The sequence below is a fragment of the Antechinus flavipes genome, chromosome 3 (genome assembly GCF_016432865.1).
Source record: "Antechinus flavipes isolate AdamAnt ecotype Samford, QLD, Australia chromosome 3, AdamAnt_v2, whole genome shotgun sequence".
Lineage (NCBI taxonomy): Eukaryota > Metazoa > Chordata > Mammalia > Dasyuromorphia > Dasyuridae > Antechinus > Antechinus flavipes.
Genome location: NC_067400.1, coordinates 623,583,873 through 623,602,654, shown reverse-complemented (window position 1 = coordinate 623,602,654; position 18,782 = coordinate 623,583,873). Strand labels below are relative to the sequence as shown.

The 18,782-nt window shown below is 51.1% G+C and overlaps 1 protein-coding gene across 1 annotated transcript; it reads right to left on the bottom strand.

Annotated features, from left to right (window-relative positions):
- Positions 1–487: 487 nt before the first annotated feature.
- Positions 488–18,283, bottom strand: LOC127556504 (platelet glycoprotein VI-like). Its single transcript, XM_051989701.1, is given in 6 exon segments — positions 488–1,618; positions 2,361–2,429; positions 15,591–15,884; positions 17,249–17,533; positions 17,685–17,720; positions 18,002–18,283. Coding segments are annotated over 6 exon segments (891 nt in total). The 5' UTR covers positions 18,036–18,283; the 3' UTR covers positions 488–1,445.
- Between the last annotated feature and the right edge of the window lie 499 nt (positions 18,284–18,782).

Sequence of the window (18,782 nt, the reverse complement as noted above, 5' to 3'; positions counted from 1 at the left end):
ACTTTCTGCATTTAGGGTGTAAGCTTGGACTCCCCTAGAAAGTGGCAGAATATTTGGGGGAGTGCTGCATATAGGGGCGATAAATTTTGATTTTTGCAGCTTGTGCTTTGCGTTCCTCTACTGAAACCTTGTCTGTTGGGAGTTGCCCTTCCTCCCCAAATGGTAATAAATCCTTATTTTTTTCTTTTTCCCTTGAGAGTCTCTGATATGAATTGGTATGAAAGTTGCTGTCCCACACACAGAACTAGTTTTTTCAGCCCAAGTCTTTTGCTGCATGGAATTGTAGACCTGACTTCTGGATGTTCAACATATCTTTCAGTTTTGTCCCAAATAGCTTGGGTTTGAGGCCCAAAGTGGTCAGAGAAGCTTCTCAGGAATGCTGTCATCACAGTTTTCTCAGCTTTCAATCTAGGTCTCCTGATTTCCCTCAACTCTGCCAGATTTAAGAGCAAGCATTCATTTTCCCTCACCCAAAGCCACACACTCATGGGATCACACTTTCTTTTATTTCTTATTTTTAACCACATTGTTTTATGAATCATGTTGGGAGAAAAGAATCAGAGCAAAAGGGAAGAAACAAAACAAAACAAAAAAACATAGGAGAGATAAAACAATGAAAAAAAAGAAGTGAACATGGCATGTGTTGATTTACATTCAGTCTCCTTAGATTTTTTCTGGGTGCAGATGGCATTTCCTGTGCAAAGTCTAGTGGGATGTCTCTGGATCAATGAACCACCGAGAAGAACAAGTCTTTCAGAGTCGATCGTGGCACATCTTGCTGCAATGTATCCCTGGTCCTGCTTGTCTGGCTCGCCATCAATTAGTGTAAATCTTCCCAGGACTTTCTAATAAATTGGCTGGTTCATCAGTTTTTATAGAGCAATAATATAGAGCAATAAAATAGAGCAAAAGACCTTCATGTCCCACAGCTTGTCCAGCTATTCCCCAACTGCTGGGCACCGACTTATTTTCCAATTCTTCGTTACCACAAAAAGAGCTGCTGCCAACATTTTTGCACAAGGACGTTGCTTTATTTATGGTTCTTGCAAAAAGTAGACTGTGCTCTTGGGGGAGTCAGGGTTATCATACTTATAGATGCAGGACTGAGCTTTTTATTTTTTATCTAGAAGCAAAGAGCCTCTCCCTCATCACCCCAGCTGGCCGGGGAGGACAATGTTAACACACTTCCTGGTCCTCTATCAATCCGGTTCCTTACTGTTTACACATATATTCAAAGTTGGGCAAGCCTGATCTTCAGAAGATAGATTTCTTGTCCAGAAGCTCCTTTGAGCACCATCTAGAGGGATTTGACTAAAGGGGCCCTTGATGGGGATGGTGTGGACACTCGCCACCCAATGATGAGATTGGTGTAGACCCCCCACATGCTGGGCCCTTCCTCTGTCTGGGTGTGGGCAGGATTCCTGGAGTATTTGGGATCCGAGCCTTCAGGGCCCCCCAGCCCCGTCTTCCCTTCTGTCAGAAGATGCGGGCACTCCCCCTGGGCGTCCCCTGCAGCTATTCCAGGCTTCAGCCAGCAGGACCCCCAGGAGGACGAGCACCAGCCCGGCCAGACCGAGGCGGATGACGTTGCCCAGCGTGTAATCCTGGGCTGCAGGACCTGGGAGGGGAGAGAAGTCACTGGGAGAGGGACAAGGCCTCTAATCTTGAAACCCTATGGCGGGGGTAAGATTCCTCCCACCCCAGGCTAGGCCCCAGCCCCTGTCCCTGGCTGGGAGGCTGTGGAAGGGGCTGAGGGCGGGGCCCTGGGAGAGGAGCCTGAGGGAGGGACTGAGGCAGCCTCCCCCTTCCTCATCCCCCTCAGGGCTTCCTGTGCTGGCCCCCGAGTCAGGCCCAGGTCCCTCTTCCCCTTGCCCTCACTTCCTCTCCTCCCCCTCCTTCTTCATCTCCCGCCATGTTGAGAACAGCTTGGAGAGTGGGCAGAGCATGAAGCTTGTGGGGAGGAAGAGCCAAGTTCAGATCCCACCTCAGCCACTTCCTCTCTGTGTGAGCCTGGCCATGCCAGGGATGGCAGAAGCAGAGCCCCCTCCCCATAGTCCCTGCTATGGCTGTTTGGGTGACGGGGGGGGGGGGGAAGGGGGGGAGGCCCCGGGGGCTGATGGGGAAGAGAGAGAAGGGAGCAGGCTTGGGGCTGCCTCCTCCTTCTCTGCTCCCACCTCCTCAGCCCCTTCCTGGCAGCCGGGATCTTCGTCCTTCCCCAGCCTGGAGTTCCTCCTGCCTGTGTCCCAGGCCCCCATCCCTCCTCACGCTCTGAGACAGGGGGGACTCGGCCCTGACTTAGGCTGCAGGAGCAGGAGAGGAACAGAGACTCCCTCCCTGTGCTGAGGATGCCTGTTACTCACTGGGTGGGGAGGGGGTCAGAGCTCGGGTGTCTCCAGGGCTGTGGGGGTGGGGAGGATCCTTTGAGGTTCCTGAAACAAAGAGGGGAAAGGTTGAAGGGTTTGTGTGTATTACTCTTCCCCACTCAGTCACCTCCAGCCTACTTTGCCATCATCAAGCCCCTTTCCTGGAGATATTGTCTGTGTGGGTAACTGGACTGGCAGCCAATGGGGAGGGGTCTAGAGGGGCCAGAGAGCAGAGGCCCCAGAGTCTTGGGGTCTTCTCTGAGCATGACCCATTGCCCAGACCCTCCCTGCCTCCCTCTGAACCTCCCCCCAGCCCTCCTGGCCCCTGGGGGCCCCTGGGACTGGGCCTGAGCAGGCAGTCTTGTTCCCCAGGACCAGGGAGGGCTGGGAGGGAGCGGAAGGGCCAGGGTCTCTCACCTGTGACCCTGAGCTCCAGGAGGTTACTGGGGGATGACCACTGATGGGGGGAGCGACTCTGAAGGCTGTAGCATCGGTACGTCCCTCCGTGGGTGGAGTTCACCGCAGGGATGGAGAAATTGGCCTGAGAGCCCCTTGCATGGGGCTGGGCCGTGGCCTGGGTGACCTGTGCTCCGTCCTTGTACAGGACACACCGGTCATGGGACAGCTGGGAACGGCACTGGAGGGTCACATTGTGTCCTGAGGCCACCGTGGAGTTGGGCCAGGCTGAGAGGGAGGGTGAAGGATATATACCTGGGGGAACAGAGGCGGAAGTTAGGGCTCTAAGGCTTCTCTTTCAGGGTGGGGGCAGATCTGGCTGCTGGGGGTGTGGCCTTTGTCTACATAGACCCCAGCCTGGGGCTGAAGGAAGAAAGGAAATCTCCCAACTTTTCAGGTAGAAGAATGGTCTTGGAAACCTGGGGGGGAGGGGAAGGAAAGTGGGTAGGGAGAGAGAGAGAGAGAGAGAGAGAGACAGAGAAAGAGATTGGGAGAGACAGAGAGAGAGATAGAGAGAGACAGAGAGAGAGAGAGAGAGAGAGAGAGAGAGAGAGAGAGAGAGAGAGAGAGAGGAAGGGGGGGGAAGAGAGAGAGAGACAGAGAGACAGAGAGACAGACAGAGAGAAGGAAAGAAGAGAGATAGACATGGAGAGAGAGAGATAGACAGAGACAGAGACAGAGACAGACAGAGAGAGAGACAGAGACAGAGACAGACAGAGACAGAGAGAGGGAAAGAAGAGAGACAGAGAGACAGAGAGAGAAAGGGGGAGAAAAGAGACAGTGAGAGAGAGAGAGAAAGAGGGAGGGGGGGAGAGAGAGAGAGACAGAGAGACAGAGAGACAGACAGAGAGGGGGGGAGAGACAGAGACAGACAAAGAGAAGGAAAGAAGAGAGATAGACACGGAGAGAGACACAGAGACAGAGACAGAGACAGAGACAGAGACAGACAGAGACAGAGAGAGGGAAAGAAGAGAGAGACAGAGAGACACAGAGAGACAGACAAATCTGGCTCAGTTCTGGGAAAGGAGCCTCGGTCACCTCCCTGGCAGGGGGCTGGGAGCCCCAGGCCCTGGTCCTCTCTCATAGAATCTCTGCCTTGGGGGAGGGTTGTAGAGGGGGCAGTTATGGCCGGTTATGGCCCGAGTGGGCTGGCTGTCACCCCCAATCAGAGGCTGCTGTCCCTGCGGACCCCGGGCAGGTCCCTGGGAAGGACGATAAGAGGCTTGGCTGGGATTCCCGGTTCCCTTTTATCCCGACCTCCCACAGAGACCCCTGGGGCTACCCAGAGGAGACCCCCCCTTTCTCTCCCCCCTCCAGGTCTGGCCTGGGGGAGGGCACAGAGCAGCAGCCGGCCCCTCCCCTCTCCTCTGGCTTGAGAGAGGGAAGCACCAGCTTTGTCTGGGCTCCTGAGCCCCGAGCTGAACCTCCCGCCTCCACTCTGGCCCAAGATGGGACCTGACTGAGGCAGCTGGAGGTGCAGAGTCTGGAGCCCTGGCCTGGAGTCAGGAAGGTCCTGAGTTCAAATCCAGCCTCAGACATTTCCCAGTGAGTTGATCCCGGGCTAGTCACTTCCTCTGTGTTTGCTTCAGTTCCCACCCCTCCCTCTGCCCCCCCCCATCAGTCAGAGTTATCATGGGACAGTAATGTAAAGGGCTTGGCACACAGTAGGTGCTGCATAAATGCTCACTCCCTTCCCCCACTTCTAACCCCAGGGGAGAGCAGAGGCAGGGACAAGGGAGAGAACAGAAGGGCAGGATCAGAGGGCAGCTCGGGACCAGGCTGGGCTGGGGAGGAGCTCAGGGGCTGCTGGGACCCCGCGCCAGCCTTGCCTGAGGGTCAGAGTGACCGGGACTTCCTCACCCGTAAGCACCAACTCCAGGGGGTCACTGCGCTCTGACCAGAGGGACGCTGTTCTGTAGCGGCAGGAGTAGTTCCCTATGTGATTCAGTGTCATCCGTGGGATGGAAAACTCGACCTCAACTTCCTGTGACGGCTCGGAGCCGATAGGTTGGAATCCAGATCCCAGATATTTCACCAGGAAGTATTCAGCAGCCCCCGGTGACCCCCGGCACCTGAAGGTCACCCTTCTCCTTAGGGGCCCCAGGGACCCATTCTCTGCCCTGAGGGAGGGTCTGGGGAGCTCGTCTGGAAGGGAATGAGAGGTGTCAGCTCCAGGGGATCCCCCTGTCTATGCTCTCCTGAACTGGGTCCCCCCTTCAAACCCTGCCAGTCCAGCCCAGACCCTCCACCTCCCTCTCCTGGGGAGCTGTTTGCTCTAGGGTGGGGAAGGGGAGAAAGAGAGGGGGGAAAGGGGGAAGGACTCACCTGCCTGCGCCCTCATCCTGTGGCCCAGACACAGTCCTGGCAGAGAGGACCCTGATTACTGTCCATCAGCCCCCACACCCTCCCCACCCAGCCCCCTGGCCCACGGAGCAAGGAGACAGGACCCGGGGCCTAGCTCAGGGACCCCACCTCCAGGGCTTCCAGCTCCTCCCCTCTCCCCCATCTTGCTGGCTGATCTCTGACTTGTCAGCCCCTTCTTCCTCACAAAATAGGGGTGGGGCAGGTGGGACCTGGGGCTCTATTAAGTCCCCTCCATCGTGGAGGCTTCTTAGGACTCACCGAGGCACAGCAGGGCAGAGAGGGCGGGGCTCATGGTGGTCTCAGTGGGAGGGGGCTGCTGGCCGACCCAGACTGAGGTATAGGATGCGAGCAGGGCCGGCTCTGCTCTGAGGTTCCCAAACTTCCCCTTCCTCTTTGTGGGTGCTGCCTCCTTGATGGCCCCGTTCTGTGGGGGAGGGGTGGGGGCAGTCACCTTGTGACAGATGGAACAATTCTTGCTTTTTTGATGCTGATTCTGGCCCCAGAACCTGGGAGAGTCCCCGGGGAAGCGTGAGGTGTCAGCCTCAGTGTGTCCCCCGCCCCCTCCCAATTGGCAGGAGTTGGGCTCCTCAGGGGTCTACAAATCTGACCCTGGGGACCAGGTCCTGACCTCAGCCTGAACCTGCCCCCAGTCCTGTCTCTCTGAGACTGGGCTCAATCCCCAGCCCAACAGAGCCTTCCCGGGTGCTGGTCACTAAGGGGTTAAAGCTAAAATTCCAAATAAGGGGCTGATGGGGGGGGCTGCTGCCTTAGGGCCCGGGGGGGGGAGGTCTGTTCTATAGTTTCCCCAAGAATTTGTCGACTCCATCCCATCCTTAGGACTGCCTGGGCCTCTGCCTTCTGTGGATGGGAGGCCTGGGACTCCCCGCTGGCCCCAGACTGGAGGGTCAGGTTCCAGGACACGATGCCTCCTTTTGGGGTGTATGGGACGCTCAGGGAGAAGCTGCTCCTCCAGTGCTCCAGCTGCTCATCTACCCTTGGGGTTCACAAGTCAGACAATTCTGTGGCTCCAGGAAGCTGTGGCGCCCCCTGTGGCTGCTGGGCTGTGCGATTGGACCCCAAACTTATTGGGGCTCAGGACTGGGTTTGCAAGGTGCCTCAAAAGAATTGGAGCCTTAGCCCTTTTTCAAAGCCAGAGGCAAAGAGTTTGGGACACTGCTGGGAGGAGACTCATCTCCCAAAGGGACTTTTAGCCATTAACAGGGAGGAAGACAAAGGTTAAGTTCCTTAGAGGAAGCGGCCATTAAGAAGGGCAAGGATGCCTAAGGCAGGCGAGGGGCCTGGAGGGTTTGTGCCCTACATAATGGGGGCGTTTCTGATGAGGCCTCAGAGAAGGGGGGACAAGTAGGTTCTTTTATGGAGGAAAAACTAGCTCAGAGGTTGCCATGGTAACCTGGCCATCTGATCTGCTACAGGATCTGGGCCCAGGAGAATCTTGTCAATGCAAGGAAGTGGAGAAGGCCCAAAGCCCCACTCAAGAAGCAAAGGTCCATCTAAGGGGTCAGTGCTTCTCCCTGCGTGTCTCAGGCAGTACCTTGGACGGCAGTTCAGGCCTCTCCCTGGGAGCCCCCCAGCCCCCAAACACCTGGCCTCCCTTTGCTGGGTCCCTTTCGCCCCCTCATGGCCACATCTGGCAAAACCTTTCTGGCAGCGGCCTAAGCCCGGTTGAGGGTAACCACTGGTGCTGGAGAGAAGAAGCCAACTTTCCATGGCAGAATGGGAGGGTGAGCACAACTTGTTCCTAAGGGCCTGAAGGAGGCAGGAGGCGGCTCTGTGGGAGCTTGGAGATGGGTCAGACCCGGGAGGTGCCACGGGCTCCACGGAGTTATTCTTCAAAGTCCCCCAGGACTCCCACATGTTGGAGATTCTGTTTAATGTCTTTTATGTTTAAACTCACCTGGTGCAAAGGATCAATCATCAAACGGAAGAGGGGACCCCCAAACCCTGGAAATCCTTAAAGGAGAAAATCTCCTTCCATTCTGCCTCAGTGAGGGGCCCCGCCCCAAGGACAAACAGTTCCATGCTTTTGAGCTTCTGTGGAAAGAGCCAGGAGCTCAGATACAGAAGCTTGTAGGAGTTCATAAAGGGGGAGGCCAATACCCGAAAAGTCAGGGATCCAGGGAGGACAACAGCCCCACAGACAGAGCTGACGGTAGGTGGGGGGTACAGGGAACCGAGGGATAGCTTTAAGTCTAGGCAAAGGCCGGAGGCAGAGAGGAGACGTCCTAGGAACTTTACAGAGGGAGAACAGGGCTTCTTGCTCGTAAACCACCAAGGAGATACACGGAACAGAAAGGTCTTGGGAGGGGGAACAAAGGAGGAGAGCATCAAAAATCTGGAGGAGAACAGAGTCCTTAAAATCTCACGGGGACAAGTCCTGCTTTAATATCTGTGAGAAATAAGTCGGTGACTCAGTGAATCCCTGTGTCCGGGAAGTCCAGGTGAATTGGCACCTTCCCAGGGAAAAGTAAATATGATTTTATCTTTCCAGAGAAAAGCAAATATGATTTGGCTTTCAGGGGCAATGGGATGGAGAACAAGGTCAGAGGTCAACCACCATGAAATGAGTGGCTCAAGGTGGTACAAGTTGAAGCAGAGAATGAGGGTCGGGGGCTACAGATGCTCTGGATATTGCAGCAGCATTAACTGCTCTTCCATGACTCTAATTTGGACCTAGTTCTCTTTCCTTTGCCTCTGAATACTCTTTATTATAGCGGTCCCATTCAAGAGACTGAGTTCCTTATTCTTTTGAAAAATTATTATAGCTTTTTATTGACAGAACCCATGCCTGGGTAATTTTTTACAACATTATCCCTGGCACTCACTGCTGTTCCGACTTTTCCTCCCTCCCTACACCCCCTCTCCCAGATGGCAAGCCGTCCTTTACATGTTGAATAGGTTACAGTATATCCTAGATACAATATACTTGTGCAGAGCCAAGCAGTTCTCTTGCTGCACAGGAAGAATTGGATTCAGAAGGTAGAAATAATCCGGGAAGAAAAACCAAAATGCAAACAGTTTACATTCATTTCTCATGAATAATTTTTCAGCACTGACCCTTGCAATAACTTCTGTTCCAACTTTTCCCTTCCTTCCCTCCACCCCCTCCCCTAGATGGCAGGCAATCTCATACATGTTAAACATGTTAAAATGTATCTTAAATACAATACATGGATACATGTTTATACAGTTCTCTTGTTGCACAAGAAAAATCGGATTCAGAAAGGTAAAAATAACCTGGGAATAAAACCAGAAATATAAGCTGTCCACACTCATTTCCCAGTGTTCTTTCTCTGGATGTAGCTGGTTCTGTTCATCACTGATCAATTGGATGAAGTCCTTATTCTTTAGCTTCTGCCTTAAATACTCTAATTTGATTTGATCCAAACTGTTCCCACAAGGCCAACAAAGTTTAGGGTCATCACTAGTCAACTCAACCCAATCTTGGCAGCAGCAGGGACAGTCGGAACGATGTTTCTTATGCATTTGAAAGGCACACGTTTGTTCTGAGACCTGCCCGACCTTCCCTTTTGTCTTTACCACACATCTGTCCCATTTTAAAGGTGAACACGCAAAGAAAATAATAGCACTCAATTACCGAGTAGACATTGTACACAAACACAAGGACCGCATAAAGGAATGTGATAATGTAACAACGCAAACGCAAATAACCCACAGTTAGCAATTCACTTAGGGTACAGGAGTAAACATTTCACAATTCTAACCGAGCATGCGATGAAACTGCTCGTTTCAACTGGTTTGAACCACACACAAAACTAACCACATAAGCAATTCTTACAGAAATAAAATGGACAGAACCTGGACCTTGCGGTCCATAGCCGGACATGCATTTCTAAAAGAGAAAAGACGCACGCAAAAGCCAACCCGTGCGCAAAAACAAAACAGGTCTCACCAAATTGATCCATTAACGACAAATATGATCCCCATCAAGAGAAGGATCTCACAGTGAAAAACAGGCTCGATCAAAAACTTGGGTCATAAGTGAAGTGTGAGTTGAAGCAGTGAAACGGCCACACAAACGGACTCGTGACTCTGGGAAAATGGTCCAGTGTTTAGAGAACAAGCAGCGGTTTAATTAATCACTTTCGGAATGAGGAATACAGTTTGCAAACTGGCAGTTCTCCTGTGTTGCCCACAGATCATAAATGGGAAGGGAAGGGGAAGGTGGATGACAATACAATCAGTTTAGGGCCTGACACTTTCCCATGAGAAATCCAGGAATCCAGGACAACATGGGTGTTCTCCTGGCTTGTGGAAACTGTTTGTAAGTGATTGTTCCAAATCCTGGGAATGGTTGCTTGGTGTGGGGGATGGGAGTAGACTTCTGTGATGGGAACAAATTCTACAATCTGTGAGTCACTTCTCCTCACATACCCAACATTGCTCAGGAATTACTTGATCATTTTAAGCTGCCTTGTAGGACTGCCTCCCAAGCCAGAAGAGGCAGCTCTGAGAGATCAAATTTATTTGAATATTTATTACACATCCTCTTTAAAATTTTTTTTATTATTATAGCTTTTTATATACAAAGCATGTGCATGGGTAATTTTTCAACAGAGACATTAAGACTGCTCCAAAAACAAAAGAAAGGGGGAGCCACAGGTAACCCTAGAGAACTACTAAATCTAGCACTTTATACTATTAACTTCTTGATTTTTGACAAAGATGCACTAGCTCCGGCAGAGAGGTTTTATAACCCACCGGAAGGGCAATGTCCAGTGCGAGCAGCTCCACTATCTTTAGATCATCGCCAAGTGATATGGAGAGACCCAGAAAGTGGTGAATAGAATGGGCCAGATAGGCTAACTGCTTGGGGGAGAGGGTTTGCTTGTATCTCTACAGGTGGAGAAGGAATCAGATGGGTGCCAACGAGCCGCATTCACCTTGTCCATTGCAGAGAGATGGAGCAGACCCTTGAAACGAAGGAGAAGACCCAAGAAATTGATCCTTGCAAAAATTTCAGTTTCAACTTTTCCCCTCCTTCCCTCCACCCCCTCCCCTCGATGGCAGGTAGTCCCATACAGCACATGTCATCTTGATAATGATGAAGATCATAATAATTTTTCTTCACTCTTAATAAGAAAAGAGAGGACTAAAAAGAGAGGGCTATGCTAGTGGCATGCCACAATGAATGAATCCATCTAATCAGTCAGCTAAGGGCTTTAGACTAGAGATACAAGTGTTTGCACATGCTCTCTGTAATACAATCTATTGAATATTTCAGCATACTTATTAATTTACCATATCAGTAGTTAAGGATGAAGGTAGATATGCATTCTCCTGATATTCAAAATATTTAGCTGCTGGTGCTTGGGAGGAGAGCACAGAGAAACCAGAATTGACTGAGCCTACTATGTGCCAGACCCTTTAGGAGCATTATCTCACTTTATCCTCAAAGTCCCCCTGGGAGGAAGGTGCTATTCCACTGAGGCAGCTTTAGGGATGAAGTGACTCCCCTAAGGAGACAAGTTCTGGAGGTTTCTGAGGTTGGATACTAACTCAAGTCTTCCTGACTCCAGTTCTGAGGCTCTATCCACGGAACCACCTGTTCCTCAGCAGGGTAGATAGCGCCACACACAGGGTGACTCATGAAGAGAATTCCATTCAACTTACAAGTTAGTGAGCTTCTTTTACAAGATAATTCACGGAAATGTAAAATGTATGAAAATAAAAATAAAAATAAATCTATTTTCTATGAATTAACTGTGAATGTAAGCCAATGATGAATTCTTTTTGTCTGTTTTTTTATTTTTTTTTCTGAGGCAATTGGGGTTAAGTGACTTGCTCAGAGTCACACAGCTAGGAAGTATTAAATGTGTGAGGCCAGATTTGAACTCAGGTCCTCCTGACTTCAGGGCTGGTGCTCTATCCACTGCACCACCTAGCTGAATTCTTATTGCTTGATTAATGATCAATGATGATCTTTTTAATTACATAAGGGATTTCTGGAACTAGGTTTAAATGCAAAATGTTTCATAGAGGATTCAGTCACGAACAGAGGGACATATTTTTGGAATTAACTAGGAAGAAAAGGCATTTTTCAACAACAATAGGCCTTTCCTGCTACCTTCCAGTCCCAGCTCAAACCCCACCTTCTGCAGGGAACCTTTCTTAAGCTTCTTTAACGTTAAAGCCTTCCCTGAAGATTGCTCCAAACCAATCCTGTCTATATCCGGTATGTATATAACCATTTGCATGTTGTCTTCCCCATCAGACTATCACCTCCCTGGGGAGGAGACACGAGTTTATTATTTTCTTTGCATCCCAAACAATTAGCACAATGTGGGGCATACAGTAGGTACTTAACAACTGCTTCTTGATGTCCCGACTATGCGTGCTTCTCTACTTCACAGGCTAGGATATAACATTGCAGTGTATCCAGAGGTCCAAGTTTACAGTTTTGTTAGAAGTATAACTTATGGTCTGTAGAATCCATTAAGCAACTAGTTTTATTTTAGTAGCTTTTAACAAGGGGGTATTTCTGAAGGTGATGGAGTAGGATCTTCTAGGTCCTATTTGGGCTCAGAAAAGTACAGGCAAGGATATTCCACTCTCAGGAACAAGCTCCCACTTAAGGCAACCTTGGACAGCTCCTGAGCGGAAGAAATGGCTCTCAGGTACAGACTTCCCCCATGGCCACCCTGGAGTTCCTGAGAGGAAGAAATGGCTCACAGGTACAGACACTCCTGAGAGGAAGAAATGGCTCACAGGTAAAGATTTCCCCCATGGCAACCCTGGACAGCTCCCGAGAGGAAGAAATGGCTCACAGGTACAAACCTCACCCCTGGCAACCATGGACAGCTCCTGAGAGGAAGAAATGGACAGCTCCCGCGAGGAGATGGCCCATAGGTAAACGCTTCCTTTTTCTCCCTCACTCCCCAAGCCAAAAGGAGAACTCCACTCTGTTCTCCTCTGCTCTGTCTTCTGAACGGAGAAGGGATGCTCAGAGGGCTGAGAGTAGGCGATTCTTCTATTGTACAGGCGTCACAAAAGCTGCCTCCTGAGTTCCCTCCTGATAAGAGCCTCCAACAGTCTCCTCACTAGAAAAGAGTAAGTGATTACTCTTTTCCTTTACTAAGGTGTCCCTGGAAGGAATGGACTTTTCCCTTGTCAAAACCAATGCCCTCCATATGTCTTGGATCAGACCCCCTTCCATCTTTTCTGGGCAATTTTTCCCTAGTCATTCCTTCCCTCCTGGAATTAATTCCTCCCTATCTCTTGGTTGCTTCCTAGCTGCCTACAAATACGCCCTCCATTCTGAGGAGGAATTCTTCTGAAAATTCTGAAAAACAAATCTAAATCGGCCCTGACTCTACTGTTCCCTTTAGGTGTCCTTTGTTTATAGGCAATCTCCTGGGTAAGACCATTTTTGTTTATGACTTTCTCTCTTTTTCACTCATTTCCCCTCTCCTTTCTCTCTGGCTCCTGACATCTTCACTCCATTGAAACTGTTTTCTCCAAAGTTGTCAGTTATCTCTTTTCTTCTCAGTGGAATCTCTTTTCTTGCTATCCATCCTTTTTGAGTTCTTTCTCCTGTCCTGAATGCTATTGACCAATCCCTCCTCCCAGGAGGTCTCTCCTCCCTGGGTTTCTGTGATTCTGTTGTCATGTGGCCCTCCTCCCCGCCAACTCCATATACTTCCTAAGTCATTTTTGCAGGATACGCTTCCATATCACACTCTTGAACTGTTTGCTGCTCAAGACTGTCTGTGGTGCCTTCTTTTCTCTCTTTAAACTCTCAGTGATCTCCCTAAGTGTTCATTTAGCTTCTCCATGCACATGACTCCCAGGTCTATGTCACCAACTTCAATCTCTTTGCTGAGCCCTAGAACCCCACCACTACCTGCCAGTTTGACAGTTCTATTTGCATGTTTGTGGCCATCTTCAAGTCATCTTGGACAAAATACATTTATTGTCTCATGTCACAATAATGTTTCTTATTTCTTTGGAAGGCACCCCAGGCACCTAGAGTCAGCAGCATCTCAGGGTGTTTCTCCTCCTGATCCCTTATGTCAATCATTTACTTATTTTTTTCCAATTTTCATTCCATTACATCTCTCTCACCCATCCCCATCCTATCATCCACCCAGTTACAATTCATAGTTAGTTCATGTCCTCATCACCTCTCCCCTGGATAACTGCAGGTGCATCATTGTCTCTCCAAACCACTTTCTACAGTTTCTAAAATGGCATTCCTTTAGCCCAGTTCTGACTAAGTCATTCTTCATGTCCTCCCCGCCCCCCCCCCCCGGCTTAGAATCTTATTTTCAAATTCAATTTTATTTTGTTTCCAGCTTCAATTTTTCCCCCTCCTTTCTTTCCATTCACTGCCCAGTGGAAAAGTAGGAAAAACAAAGTTCATTATAATATGTATAATCATGTAGAATAAATCTCCCTATTTTCCATGTTCAAAAGAAAATGTCTTTTGACCTATTTTCTGAGTCTATCCACTCTCTCTTGACAGGGATCGCTTAATTCCCCATGAGGCATGTGGAACTGTGTTTGGATGCTGGGGGTTGATGCAAATTTTTGGGTTTCTCCTGCTTTCTCCATCCTCTGTCTCTTTTGTCTGCTCTCTCCAATGTACTACCTAGTTGCCTCCCATATAACTTTATAATCCTGTGAGGATATTTTTGCAAAGATTTTTTTTAGCACAGATGGGTTTACAATGAGAAGCACCGACTTCTCAGTGCACTTTCCTGATTAGGAATTGACAGCAATGGATGGACAGGTCCCTGACCCAGAGTCGGAAGCAGTTCAAAGGACTAATCTTCAACTCAACAGAGAGGGGTGATTATGCCCCTGACCAAGGTCTCCAATTGAATGAGATTACTTCTCTGGGAGTTTCCCTTATGAAGGAGTGGGCCCCTCCCAGAGGGTTTGAGACTCAGGAGCCCCCTTCCCCCACAGATAAAAGGGGATACAGATGGCCTCAGTAGTAGAACGACCAAGTGCTGGAGCCATGGTGGTGGATGAGAAAAGGCCCTAGTGAGGCTGGATGAATGACCTCTGGGATGACGGGGGAGGGAGGCTGCTTGCTTTTTGCCCAAGACTGTCTGTGGTGCCTTCTTTTCTCTCTTTAAATTCTCAGTAATCTCACCAAGTGTTCATTTAGCTTCTCCATGCACATGACTCCCAGGTCTATGTCACCAACTTCAATCTCTTTGCTGAGCCCCAGAACCCCACCACTACCTGCCAGTTTGACAGTTCTCTTTGCATGTTTGTGACTATCTCCAAGTCATCTTGGACAAAATAGATTTACTCTCTCATGTCACAATAATGTTTCTTATTTCTCTGGAAGGCACCCCAGGCACCTAGAGTCAGCATCTCAGGGAGTTTTTCCACCCGACCCCTTATGTCAATCATTTACTTATTTTTTCCAGTTCTCATTCCATTACATCTCTCTCATCCATCCCCATCCTATCATCCACCCAGTTACAATTCATAGTTAGTTCATGTCCTCATCACCTCTCCCCTGGATAACTGCAGGTGCATCATCGTCTCTCCAAACCACTCTCTACAGTTTCTAAAATGGCATTCCTTTAGCCCAAGTCTGACTAAGTCATTCTTCATGTACCCCCCCCCCCCCCCGGCTTAGAATCTTATTTTCAAATTCAATTTTATTTTGTTTCCAGCTTCAATTTTTTCCCCTCCTTTCTTTCCATTCACTACCCAGTGAGAAAGTAGGAAAAACAAAGCTCATTATAATATGTAGAATCATGTAAAATAAATCTCCCTATTTTCCACATTCAAAAGAAAATCTCTTTTGACCTATTTTCTGAGTCTATCCACTCTCTCTCGACAAGAATCGCTTAATTCTCCATGAGTCATTTGGAATTGTGTTTGGATGTTGGGGGTTGATGCAAATTTCTGGGTTTCTCCTAGCTTTCTTCATCCTCTGTCTCTTTTGTCTGCTCTCTCCAATGTACTACCTAGTTGCCTCCCATATTACTTTATAATCCTGTGAGGATATTTTTGCAAAGATTTCAGCACAGATGGGTTTACAGTGAGAAGGACCGACTTCTCAGTGCACTTTCCTGATTAGGAATCAACAGCAATGGACGGACAGGTCCCTGGTTATATTGGGGTTTGCCCTGACCCTGAGTCGGGAGCAGTTCAAAGTAACGGGAGCAGTAACTGGACTGGCAGCCAATGGGGAGGGGTCTAGAGGGGCCAGGGAGCAGAGTCCACAGAGTCTGGGGCCTTCTCGGAGCTCCACCCATTGTCCAGACCCTCTCTCCCTCCCTCTGAGCCTCCCCCTAGCCTTCCTGGCCCTTGGGGCCTTCTGGGGCAGGTAACAGAGCAGGCAGCATGGTGTCCCAGGAAGGGAGCTTAGGAGGGCTGGAAGGAAGGGCTGGGGTCTCTCACCTGTGACCCTGAGCTCCAGGGGGTTACTGGGGGCCGACCACTCATAGGGGAAGTGACTCTGAAAGCTGTAGCATCGGTACGTCCCTCTGTGGGTAGAGTTCACGGCAGGAATGGAGAAATTGGCCTGACACCCCCATGTATGGAGCTGGGCCGGGGCTTTGGTGACTTGTTCTCCATCCTTGTACGGGGCAGAGCGGTCATATCACTTCTCAGACTGGCACCGGAGGGTCACGGCCTGTCCTTTGACCACTGCGAAGCTGGGCCAGGCCGAGAGGGAGGGTGGGTCATGGCGGTCTGTGGGAGGAGGGGCCGGAGTTAGGGCTGGAAGGCTTCTCCTTTGGGGGGGACAGATCTGGCTGCTGGCGGGGCTGGCTTGGGCCTTCCTGGACCCCAGGATGGACTGGAGTTTTAATCCACATCCAGAAAAAAGCAAATTTTGCAGGTTTTGGGGTAGAAAAAGGGTCTTAGAAACCTCTGGGGGAAAAAAGGAAAGGGGATGATTGAGTAGGGGGAGGGAAAAAGCCAGAGGGCAGGGAGAGAGAGAAGGAAAGAGAGTGGCGAGAGACAGAGAGAGAGAGGAAGGGAGAGAGAGAGGGAGAGGGACAGGGAGAGACACAAGAAAAGGGAAAGAGAGAGATAAAGAAGGATGAAGGGAGGGAGGGAGGGAAGGATGGGGAGAGGTCTGGGGCTAGAGAGGGAGATACAGAGAGTGACAGTCAGAAAAAGACACAGAAAGACAGGAGGCAGGGAAGAGAGACAGATTCGGAGGCAGACCAAATGTGGGTCAGTTCTGGGGAAGGAGTGATGGCCCGGGAGGCTTCCTCCCTGGCAGGGGGCTGGGAGCCCCAGGCCTGGTCCTCTCTATAGAATCTCTCTGCCGAGGGGGCGGGGGTCCCAACGGGGGCAGAGTTATGGCCAGTTATGACCCAAGTGGGCTGGCCACCACCCCCAAGCAGAGGCAGCTCTCACTGTGGACCCTGGACAGTTCCCTGGGAAGGATGATAGTTTGTCTGGGATTCCTGGTTCCCTTCTACCCTGCCCTCCTACAGAGACCCCTGGGGCTACCCAGAAGATACAGCCCCTCCCCTCCCTGTGCCTAGGAGTGGGCTGGGGGAGGGCACAGAGTAGCAGCCCGCCCCTCTATTCTTCTCTGGCTTGAGAGGGTCAGGGCTGGGAGGGGGAGATGGCCCATCATCTCTGTCTGGACTCCTGCGCCCTAAGCTGAACCTCCTGCCTCTACTTGGTCCCCAAATGGGACCTGACTGAGGCAGCTGATGGTGCAGAGGCCAAAACGCTGACCTGAAATCAGGAAGGTCCTGAGTTTAAATCCAGCCTCAAACACTTTCCAGGAAGATGATCTCGGCTAGTCACTTCCTCTCTGTTTGCCTCTGTAAGATGGGATTCAGCTGGCAGTTATTGTAAGGATCTCATGGCATAATAATGTAAAGGGCTTGGCACACAGTAGGTGCTCCATAAATGCTGACTCCTTTCCCCTACTTTTAGCCCTAGAGGGAGAACAGAGGCAGGGATAAGGAAAAGGACAGAGGGGCAGGGTCAGAGGGCAGCTCGGGACCAGGCTGGGCTGGGGAGGAGCTCAGGGGCTGCTGGGACCCCGCGCCAGCCCTGCCTGCGGGAAGGAGTGACCGGGACTTCCTCACCCGTGGCCACCAGTTCCAGGGGGTCACTGAGCTCTGACCAGAGGGACGCTGTTCTGTAGCCGCAGGAGTAGGTCCCTGTGTCATTCAGTATCATCAATGGGATGGAAAACTCGACCTCAACTTCCTGTGACAGCTCGGAGCCGATAATTTTTAAGTTACGTCCCATCTTATTCTCCAGGAAGTATTCAGCAGCCCCCAGTGACCCCCGGCACCTGAAGGTCACCCTTCTCCTTAGGGGCCCCAGGGACCCATTCTCTGCCCTGAGGGAGGGTCTGGGGAGCTTGTCTGGAAGGGAATGAGAGGTGTCAGCTCCAGGGGATCCTCCTGTCTATGCTTCCCCTGAACTGGGTCCCCCCTTCAAGCCCAGTCCAGCCCAGACCCCCCACCTCCGTCTCCTGGGGAGTTGTCTCCTCTGGGGGGAGGGGAAAGGACTCACCTGCCTGTGCCCTCATCCTGTGGCCCAGACACAGCCCTGGCAGAGAGGACCCAGATTACTGTTAGTCAGCCCCCTGTCTCTCCCTACCCAGCCCCCCCACACTCCCTCTCCCCCGAGCAAGGAGATAGGACCCAGAGCCTGGCTAAGAGACCCCCCCCCCGCCCCGGGGCTTCCAGCTCCTCCCCGCTCCCCCATCTTGCTGGCTGATACCCATTTTGTCAGGCCCCTTCTCCCCCCCTCCCCAACATGGGGGTGGAGTGGGCTGAACCTGGGGCTCTGTAAAGTCCCCTTCATTGTGGGGGCTTCTTAGGACTCACCGAGGCACAGCAGGGCAGAGAGGGCGGGGCTCATGGTGGTCCCAGTGGGAGGGGGGTGCTGGCCGACCCGAACGGGGGCACAGGGCGCGAGCAGGGCTGGCTCTGCTCTGAGGTCCCCAAACTTCCCCTTCCTCTTTGTGGGTGCTGCCTCCTTGCTGGCCCCGTGCTGTGGGGGAGGAGTGGGGGCAGTCACATTGTGACAGATGGAACAATTCTTGCTGTTTTGATGCTGATTCTGGCCCCAGAACCTGGGAAAGATCCCCAGGGAAGCGTGAGGTGTCAGCCTCGGTGTGTCCCCTGCACCCTCCCGATTGGCAAGTGTTGGGCTCCCCAGGGGTCTATGAATCTGACCCTGGGGATCAGATCCTGCCCTCAGCCTAAACTCTGCCTCCAGCCCTGGCTCTTTGAGACCATGATGAGGTTTGGATTTGGGGGACCCAAATCAAATTAGAGTTTCTGGTGGTCAGGGAGTTCAATAAGGTCTAGTGGCGGCGCAGAGATCCTCTGTAAAGGAATTTCTAGACTCAGAAACCTAGATTGATAAGAGAGGTTTATTCTGGGGATCGGATGTAAGGCTAAAATCTGGTAAAGTCTGGTTAAGGAACTAGGTAAAGAGAGGATGGCACTGGAAAGAGTATTCCAATGGGCAGAGGCCCTTGGCGTGCCAAGCATGGCATAGCTGGCATATTTGGAAGCTCTGCAAAGAGAGCCAGTCTGGCTCTTTAATAATAGGAGGCTTTGGCTTTAGGCTGAAGGGGGCTCGTGGATGGAGCCCCAGGTT